The following is an 11,010-nucleotide window of genomic DNA, read 5'->3' on the forward strand; positions in this document are numbered from 1 at the left end:
GGATGGACTGGGTGTCACCCATACTAGACTATGGATGGACTGGGTGTCACCCACACAAGACTTTGGGTGGACTGGGTGTCACCCGTACAAACTTTGAATGTGTTGGGTGTCACCAATGCTAGATTTTGGTTGGGCTGGATATCACGCACACTACACTTTGGATGGACTGATGTATCTTTCACCTATACTATTCTTTTGATAGATTGGGCGTATCTTTCAGCGGTAAATTCAACGTTTCTACCTCCGGCACTGACAAGTTCAAACATATATCGAATAGTTAAATGCCCCACCGATCACTTCAAATAAATATCAAAGAAGTTTTCTCAGTGAGTAGGGGGCGTTGCAATGGTAGCACACCCAACAAAATAAATCAAACACGCTTCGAAAACATATAGAAGAGAAATTCATGAATAATAAGTTCCGTTTCACTGAGTGATGCCACTAAATTCATATGTAAATTATGTTTATAGGCATGACATTCCCGAACTCGATCTGACAGAAACCGTGTTGAGGTTGCAACCAAATCATCACATATATAACAGCTGAAGACTAAGATAGCTTGTGTCTGTCAATACACTCAGATTTGAATTAAATGGAAACACACACAGGGAAGGTTGAAAAGTGGCGAGAATACAAGGTGGTGAGGACTAACGGTCGACATGGCCTAGAAATCGCTTTGTTGGTGATGACGATCTTTGCATTCATATTCCTGGCTATCGGTTTTGCCATCCCAGACTGGTTTTATATTCTATACGGAACCAATCCAGAACTGTCATATCATATGTCCATTTGGTACGACACCCTTTGCCCGGGAACCGCCGGAAGCTGCCAGACAGTGTATAAGAATGACAGGGACAAGAAACTTGTTGAGATTAACAAGACGGGTAAATATGAATTTATTTATTAACTACAATCAGTTATCACTGCCCAGTGTAAGGTACTGAATTTTAAATATACAGTTCAAAAATGAGTTTCGTATTAGATGAAAGGAAAAAGAAATAATTTAGAAAAATATTATTTATTCAATTTAAGAAGGTTGTTTGATGAATTAGAACTGAAATAGAACTCTTCTCAGCATCTTCTAATGGTAATTCGATTTTGTACACACATACAATCCACAGATTATTAACACGTTATATGCTTTACATTGTATGAAAGCCTGCATGCCGAATAGGCAGTACAGGGTCTTGTAGAATACAGAACCATTTAGATAAAGAACATTGAAATCTGAGTGTTTCTTGGTGCACAAGATAGTAATTATTCTAGTTGTGCCACATGTAATGATAGTTTAAACATATTTTATTTAATAAATTATGGAGAAAAAAAGGGTTGGGATACAAGTCCTCACAACATTAGACAAGCCATTCCTCACAGAAATCGATATGTACAAATTAACCAAACACGAGCTGCAGAAGAGAAGGGAAAAAAAACAACATGCTAGGTGTGCTGACAGTTAAATGATATCGTTTCGGAATAAAGAATAAAATAATTTAGATATCACAGGCAAGTAAACAATCACCGGAAGGAAATGAATTTAGAATCTACATGACCATACATTCTGACAAAGATTAATATTAATATGACAAAGATTAATATTAATATGACAAAGATTAATATTAATATGACAAAGATTAATACTAATAATAGCTTATCTATTTATAATCTTAGGAAGAAACATTAGTTAAAACGGCTCGTATCCAAAATTTGCATTTTAATCAAGTTGAAGGTATTCAAATTTCGCTCAGTTGCAAGTTCAGGTGTGCCAAGAAAGACCGCCTGTTTAGATATTTATTTTGTTTCGGACCGTGTATTGGGTGCATATGAAAAAATAATGAAATTCCCTTTCTACCCCACAGTTATATAAAGGATTGCATATCAGGTCATTATCATACCTTTTTGAGGTCGTTACCTAGGTTTCTGATCACTGAGTGAATAAGACAGTGTTTACTACTATCATCAGGAAGATAATAATAAGGAACCATATTATTTAGAGGGTTAATATATTTTTAAAATTTTAAGGAATTTTCACTTTCAGATTTGACATTTTCAGGTAGGGTATTTCATATGAGAATAACAGACTAAAGGAAGATATTGTTATTTCATGTCATTTAATATAGGAAACTGTTTTCGATTACATAACTTGTATTGTTACAAACCAGGGGTATTTTCTTTGACAGAGCGGTGTCAAACCTTGACGCGATTCCACTAGAAGTTATAAGTTTCCCCTAATCCAAAGACTTCGATACAACTTCTGTTGTAAATTAGAAAGCTCAACATGTCCATTCTATAAATAATTTTACTCTAATCAATACAAGATCACAGATCTGACTTCTTTCCAAATGTCTATCAACCGCACATCTGCATGGCTTCTCTTCATCAACTTTCCGTACCGTCAGCATTTCACTCCCTAAAACTATACAATTTCCTCTAACACAGGAAACCATTTTTATTACTCCACCTAGGCCAGTCAAATCATGGTATCCAGCCACATTTCTCCTGTAAAATGGCGTCACATTTGCCACCATAGCGACATAAACGGTGTCTGCCGTCGACGGAACACTCACTTCTTGTCTATTCCATTGTGTAATTTACCAGTCTTCAATCACAAATACTGCACCTGCAGTCACACAACAATGCACACCACTGATTTTAATAGGGACTCTGGAACAACAGGAACACTCATGCAGCTCTGACCTGAACTCACCAAACGTAAAACATGGCATCATGGAAACTCAGTAATATTCCACTCCTTCTAATTGGCTAATTATTTAGGGCTAAGAGATATTTCTACAGGACCGAATTCCAATAATCAAACAAGTAAACACAAAAGTCTAAGAATTCCTTAAAAGTGGGCGCTGTAACCAAATGTGCATACTCCAAGTTTATTACAGTATCCTGATCTTTCTCTCATGAAAGGAAACAGTAGTTCATTTAAACAATATGGTCAAACATTATAAATAACTGCATGAGAAATGCAGAGCTTGTATCATTTCCTTTTTGTAGAGAGGTGGTCAGCTACATTCTTCATAAATATTGTGTGCGTAGGTTGATCTGTGACTATCCTAGCAGCCTGTAACTAAAATATCTCTAGTCTGTCTGAGTCTGCTCTTCAACAAACGACATGTATGTATAATAAGTTAGGTCTTATATAAGATAAGTAAATTACATCGAAGGATGTTCTACTCATCTTGTATTTGAGGAATCTTAAATGACTGCTTAATGCAGTTTAGATGATTTTTAAGTGTATTTTCAAATATGTGTAGTCCAAGAGCATGCACTACTTATGTGTAAGGCCAACACGTTTATGATTGTCAACAAATGCAAGTGTTTCTTTTTGGAATTTTAATTTGGAAAAGAGTGGGTTATTTTTTACGCTGAAATTCAAGCGTGTGTGTGTGTGTGTGTGTGTGTGTGTGTGTGTGTGTGTGTGAGAGAGAGAGAGAGAGAGAGAGAGAGAGAGAGAGAGAGAACCGGTGACTGAGTAGATTATCAGCAATATCAACCACTCCGGTGGCCTAGTGGTTAGAGCGTCTGCCTCGGATGCGGAAGGTCGTGGATTCGATCCCCGGTCGAGTCGTATCAAAGACTTCTAAAAATGGTACTAACAGCTGCCTCGCTAGGCGCTCAGCATTAAGAGGATTGTGGTAGGACTGGTCGACCTGGTGTCAGGATAATGTGACTGGGTGTGGCATCATGCTACATGTTTGCGGCATGATGCCCCAGTGCCATATGAATGAAAAATTGTTAAAGCTAAGTTAAAAATCCAAATCACACACACACACCCACACACACACACACACACACACACCAGCAAGATCATTGATATATGAAAGAAACAATAATGGTCCTAAAACTGAACTCTACGGCACACTAGCTGAAACAGATTGAATTATAGGTTTCTGCGGTTTCCCAACAACAGTCTTCTGTCGGAAAAATAATAATTTACTAACTAATAAGATCTGACAGTAATCCGTAGCTTGAAGATTAGGACTCGGTCGAATGCTTTAGATACTTCACGATCGAGTGCTTCACAAATGCCATGGTAATATCGACCAGTTTGTACACGGTTGAGAATAGCATATAATTTTAAAAAAATAATTTTTTTTAAAAACTAACTAACAAACAGTGCAAATTAAATATTCCTACCAAGTGGTAATACTACAGTTTTTTTTCAGCGAAGAAGGAAACGATTCTCATGAAGAGATCTGTTGAATAAAATGCATAAAAGTCATATACTTGCTGGTGTTGCACACTTTATAAGACAGAGGTGAAAAACAAGTTTTAACACATTTTAGACAGTTTTCCTTTGCAATATTGTTTCGGTTCTTTACTTTATTTCGAATATTTGGGGAATTTACCCCAGTCCATTGTGTTATCTGTTCTGATCGCTTTTATTCTCAACGGATCTTTGTTTCTAATGTTTCTTTGTAGAACGCTATCATACCAAGCTTTATCGGAAAGTCGCAGAAGAGAAGTACTAGCCTTTAGGGATGCATCTGTCCGCTATATCTAATAAGGTGGATATCATTAGATGTCTTGCATGGTTAATATCGGAGCACTGACTATACTTTTGCATCCAGTTATTGTTTATTAATAACGTACTAAAACCATGAACGTCAGCGTATTTATAAAGCCCCGAATTCGTCTAACGCAAGAATTGGGGGCCCCGAGTGGCCGAGTGGTCTAACGTGCTCTCCGTTACGGATCACTGCCAACTCACCTTCTGTTTGGTTTCGAGTCTAGGGTTCAGCCTACGTGGGTATGTGAGAAAGCTTGCCAGTAGCTTCTCGTGGGTCGGTGGTTCTTTCCGGGGTTTTCCCGGGTTCTTCCACCACCATTAATACTGGCCGCCATGTATGGCCTATCGTGTGCTGAAAAATGGCGTTAAACCCTACTACAACAGCAACTAACGCAAGAATTTCATTTCTAATATAGTTAATTTAACGATAAGTTGTTCGGTGGTCGCTTATTGACATATCAGTAGAAATCACTCCTGAATTAAGAATTTCGCTATTGGGTAGTACAATAACATGGTCTAGCAAGGATGTTGAATGAGTAGTTGCTCTGGTAGATTCATTTATGAAATGTTTTAAATTATTTATTACCAATAATTTCACGAGATTTTTGAGATCGGATATTAGAAAATCCTCATTTTCGTTAGTACTAATGATCAAGTATTCAGAAATACTGAAGGTTCGTTCGATGCTAATATTGACGGAATCGCAGAAATAATCTTATTCGATGGAGGCCATTCAGAACTGCTAGTAAATGGCATATATTCTTTACATAAATCTGAATCCTGCGTAATAAATTAGTTTGTACAGGTATCTCTGTTGCATCTTTGGATCTAGATTTCTGTAATAATAAAACATCACTCCACACCAAGATTATTTATATCACGTCCGATGGGTATTCATCTAATTTAATATCATCACTGTCAATAGAGTTATCAAGCTGAGTCTCCATTGCTGCAATTCTATCAAAGTTATCTACATCAATATAGTTTTCGATGGGCCTAATTTTTAAGTGGACAAAAGAAAGTGTGTCATCTGTTCTTGCCAAGGAAAAAGAATCTGCGTTGTTCTTACCTCATACACTGAGATTGACGGAAATGTATTCAGTTTGTCTTCAACTGCTAGTATGAAAGAGAAAGAAAGACCAATGAGAAATATGATGTAACATGCCAATAGTCTACAAGGTGGAGCTCATACGTTTAAAGTTACTCTAACCAAAGATGACTTGACATAGAATAAATTACTTAAGTCTGGGAAATAAATAACAGTTGAATGACCAGAAATTTGTAGAATGAATTTTGCAAGAGATAGCTTTACCCCCAATAAGTATTACAAGATTTGCAGTATAACATCGTCATGTTGTAATATTTTCTGTTTGGTACATGTATAGCTAGAATAAGAGAAAAACATATATTATTTAATTTTGCATATAATCACAAACTAATCGAACTTTTAGAGTTTACTACTTGCCTCAGAACAATTTTAAAGTTTTAATTTATTCTTAGCGGTACGGCAATATTCTGTTAAATCTGACGGAAAAGTTCTCTAGTCAGCAAAAATCTGTATTGTCTGACCGAAAAGTTCAAGTCAGGTGTTTATAAACACATATTTTAGATTATCTCCATGGTTACAAAGATAATGGCATGTCATCTCCACAAGAGTTTTTAATTTATATTAGAAAATACAATTATTATGCCTAACAGAAATTTACATTTATATTTAGTAATAATTAAAATTCAAAAATATTTGCAGAAAGACACCTGCTTTCATACAAACTTTTCTGATTAGACGGAGATCATTCTTAACATTTCCATAATACATTAAATCGGTCATGTAAATCAGTATTTCTCTTCAGGAAATAACTGACTATTTAGATGATGTAAAATTAGGAGATTGGCTGTTTATCATATTGCGACAGACAAACAGGTGCGTGAAAATGTCTTCTTCGCTGGCGTTTCATTAACTAGTTTTATCCAAACCTATTGTAACCATCTTCCAGATCTGTTGAGAGCTATTACAAAATAGCATATTCTGAACGCGGTCCTACACAGACGATTTCGTTTCTACAGATTCACTCGTTGTTTTTAATGTTCCATCGACAACAGAGCCCTCCTTTGTTCGCAACTTTGATTGGTGATCTCCTGAAAATGAAGATACATGCTTGAATGTAATATCAAAACGGATTGCCTTGGCCTGTTTTTATTTGGCGATTGTTACCTACAAGTCAACGGTCTATGACCAGCATAAAAATCGTTCACGAGAATTACGCTGCGGTGCAAGAATTCTGACTAGGAAACCACAAGTGACTGAAAAACGAGAAAAGTTTGCTATGTGCTATTACAACATTAAACTTATTATTATTTGCATATGACATTCCGCACACTTTTCAATTTACTTAATGTGTTTCGAGCTACAAATATACTGATTCGTTGTTGTTGTTTTTTTTTTAAAAAAAAAATTATTCATAGGTGCTGAAGATGGAAGTACTTGGTCTTAAAGCTATTTCAAAACAGCCAACATAATCTGGAAGAGAGGGAAATCCAAGTCCAAGTACTCTTTGGTTAATAAACGTTTTTCTTCGGGGAAAAAAAATCTTTTTTTCAGAGAAATATCATCAAAAGCAATTTAATCGAGAAAGTTTAATGTAAAAACAAAACTTTGGGCGTAACAAAGGAATGAAAATACGATTCTTTATGATTTTAATATCGAATAGCCTCTGCGGGATGTAGTTTGAAGGGTTAATCACTATATGAACATAAAGAACGCAAAGTAACAAAACATGTAGGCGTATGTTGAAAATGGTGGGCGTACGCACAACAAGTATTTTTTTTTTAAAATCATTTGTCTTCTCTCGCTTTGATTCTGACACTTTTTCTGATCAAAACGAGGATAGTGGAGGAAATTAGCTGCCTCACCTATCCAAAAGAACTGCTCTGTCAATCTCATTCAAGTGGTAGTGTCGCTAACATTTTTATTTTTTATTTGCTTTATTGTTTACCATGGAATAGATGTACGCCATTTCAGGATTGCTGTTTTGTTAGTTCTTAGGATATTTACTTGAATATTATTTGGGAGAGGTTTAAATACATTCCTCTACACAGACTGCATCCAATTAAAGTGTGACATGTTATTTATTGCCAATTAATGGTTGAAATGCCCGTTTTACAGAAAACAAATAGAATTTTGATAATCAATTTAGAAGAATTATGAAAATGTAAATAGGTGCAATTATTTTCGAGAATCTTTCAAAATACTACTGAACCTTGTGGTTGCACCACACATTTCGGTAAAAAAAATCAGTGGATTTGCCCCTATTTTATTCACATTTAAAGAGTTTAGGGACCAATTCTGATTCATCGTTTCTTTTCAAAATCAAGTTTAAGAATTTAAGGATGGTTAAAGTGGTAAATATAAACCAAGTCACATTAACGGAATTAAAAAGGCTATCTTAAAATAGATAGGTTGTAACTTTATCAATCGAACCTGTCTGATTTATAAGTTAACGCTTTGAACTAGGTCATTATTGGCTAAGATAATTTGAAACATGCCCAATCGAGTAAACTCAAAATTAACTACATCAGTTCACACATTTCCATGGCGTTAGGCGTAGCTACGCCTATAGCGGAATGTAATCGATCTGTGAAGGGCTTGATCTGCATGTTGAGAGGAAGATTATATTAAATATATTTAACAGCCATGTGGGGATTAACTCAGCACATACATCTTTGTAGATAATTTGCATATGTACATGATTTTTTTCATTGAAGATGTGATTCATTTAGAAATATTGTACACGTGGTGAAACATCTGAGTATGTACATTTTATACGCAGTTTTCGTAATCTCAGTTATAAAAAATTATTAAATGATTGAAATTCATTGCATGTACATGGACTTTTGCTGGGATGTATGTACCGTATATCTGGGATGTATGTATATACAGTATTTGCTATGATGTGTGTAACGTATATTTGTGATGTATGTGTATATCGTATTTGCTGGATGTATGTAAGGACTAAATATCAGGTTATGAAAGGTTGAAGTTGAATGTAGTTATTGTATAAATAGCTAAACAATGAAATTGTTTAGTTGTGCTAACAAAATTAAATATCCATATTCTATTTACAGACTACACGTTGACTGTGAAAAAAACCATAGATCTGACAGGCGGGAAACTAAAATGGCAATTGTGGCAGGCGCTGTCCACCATTTCTGTCGTCTGCTCTTTGATTGGAGTAGTGATTGCTGTGGTGGTTGTATGTCTCAGAACCAGATTCATCCGCATAGTTGCATTTGTAGGCTTTCTAGCTATGATTGTTGCAAGTAAGACTTCAATTTCCGACTTTCTAAAACATACACAAAGCGACATAAGTGTTTGTGTCAGCGGAAAAGAAAAACTAGTTTCATAAGCTGCTGCGATACTTCGATGCCTTATATCAAATAATTTATTTCCCCCGATCTGGGATACTTCGATGCCATATCAAATGAAAATGTATTATTTCCCCCTATATGGGAAACTTCAATGCCTTATTAAATGAACTATTTTCCCCTGATTTGGATACTTCGATGCCATATCAATTTAAGTATTTCTCCAGACCTGGGATACTTCGATGCCACATCAAATTAATTATTTCCCTATATAACTTGGAATTACTGTACAGAGTTCATTTTTAACTTGTATCATTTCAAAAAGCTACTCGTTAATTTTCAACTTGGCTAAAGATGCAGTTTTGTACCATTTAAATGAGCTATTGGTTAATTATCAAAATGTATAAGTTTCAAGCATCATTCTCGAGTAAATTTATTTCTCTATTGTATCTAATTAAGACTTCTTCTTTCTCTTCGTCTTCTTCTTCTTCTTCTTCTTCTTCTTATTATTATTATCATTATCATTATTATTATTATTTCAGGTGCATTGATGTGGATTACGGTTGGTATGGTAATTGTCGTACATATGGACCTTGACAAAATCCTTGTGACCAGTTCACCAATCAATGCAGCACTCAAACCACCTTCCGGTTTAATAATTGCCGCCATAGGAGCCTTTCTTGCCGTTAACGCCGCCTTTATGTTCTTATACTACCTTATCCGACACCTTTGTTGTGGTGATAGGTATAACAAGAGACGCATCGCCGAACGATGGGAATATAACCACCAGGCTGACCGATCTGTTGATTCAATATTTGTTACCGATAAGTCGAGATACATGCACGACAGAGATGGAAACTATCTCGACAACAAGCCAGCCAACCACACAGTATACGCGAAAACCTATCCCGACTATTCAGTTAAAGAAACAGGAAGTATAAAAGCTAAACATGGTATTGACAACATACTTTCAAAATACAGCGATGACAGCCAAGGTGCAAAACAGAACACAGAGACCCAAGTGGTCAGATACGTAACCCGACAGGATGAATATCCATCCAGAACATATTACTATGAAACCAAACCTGAACAGGTTGAATATGTTTCCGGACGTGAAGTAAGCAAGTATGACCACGGTCATTACAGTACCAGACGTGACAGCTTCCCAGAAGCGCACGGCAATTATATCGTCCGGTATGAGAAACATCTTCCAGCGTACATGGGTGATTTGAGTCTCCGACACAGGCGCTCACGTCCACGCTATTACAGTCATGATGATTACTTCACGGGGTATGATTACCGCCGTCCCAGGTACATCCGTGGTAAAGATGATTATTCGGAGTACGATTACCGTCCCTTCCGTCACACCCATAGTTACGACGATCACTACGATATTCGCCCTTCCCGTTACATGCGTGATTATGATCCCGATAAATACAGTAATGACTATATCAGATGGCGTGACAGCAGGCACTACACGAAGAAGTATGTCCGCAATTACCATGGTAATCCGCACGTTTATGGGCGCGATCGATTGATAGCTCGAGCCCGTTGGGGCGAGGAACCATATGAATCCGAATGGAGAAAACTAGGAACGTCACTTGTTCCATCGCGACGACGTCATAGCTTTTCAGAATACTGATAAATCATTGCCTTAGTTCATAATATCAATACCGTTCTGTGCCCAAAACGGCACTGGAGACATTTAGGATGCATTTATATTGAACGATGATTTTCATCGCTGAATTGGAATAATCAGAACCAGACGAAATATTTTTACGAATAAATTGTGTTTCATTGTCATTATTAAGACTCTTAATACTGTGCTCAGATGCGTTCATTTCATAACGACATAATTTTTCTGAGGATGACTTGTCCACCATTCATCGCAACGCGGTCCACCATGTGCCTCCAATAAACCTCTATCGTGATATAAAATCGGTATGGATTTCTTAGATCCCTCTACTTTGGTAGAGTTGTAAGAAAATGTTGGCTCATCTCTCATCTTCGTGTAAGAGTTTTTGTGAAAATATCAAACTTAAAGGACAAATATCTGGCGATGCCAAAAGGATGTGTACCGAGCCATTTTGTCTCAGAGTTCTTGTGATTAAATAGAACTGCTGCACATA

The 11,010-nt window shown here is 36.4% G+C and overlaps 1 protein-coding gene across 1 annotated transcript; it reads left to right on the forward strand.

Moving 5' to 3' along the window:
* The first annotated feature begins 351 nt into the window (after positions 1-351).
* On the forward strand, positions 352-10,687 carry LOC149788495 (uncharacterized). The gene is made up of 3 exons (XM_089975721.1): positions 352-884; positions 8,642-8,836; positions 9,424-10,687. Exons 1-3 carry the CDS (start codon positions 593-595, stop codon positions 10,521-10,523), a joined length of 1,587 nt encoding a protein of 528 aa, XP_089831847.1. The 5' UTR covers positions 352-592; the 3' UTR covers positions 10,524-10,687.
* The last annotated feature ends 323 nt before the right edge of the window (positions 10,688-11,010 follow it).

The sequence above is a fragment of the Sinohyriopsis cumingii genome, chromosome 11, assembly GCF_028554795.1.
Source record: "Sinohyriopsis cumingii isolate HCF-2022 chromosome 11, ASM2855479v2, whole genome shotgun sequence".
NCBI lineage: Eukaryota > Metazoa > Mollusca > Bivalvia > Unionida > Unionidae > Sinohyriopsis > Sinohyriopsis cumingii.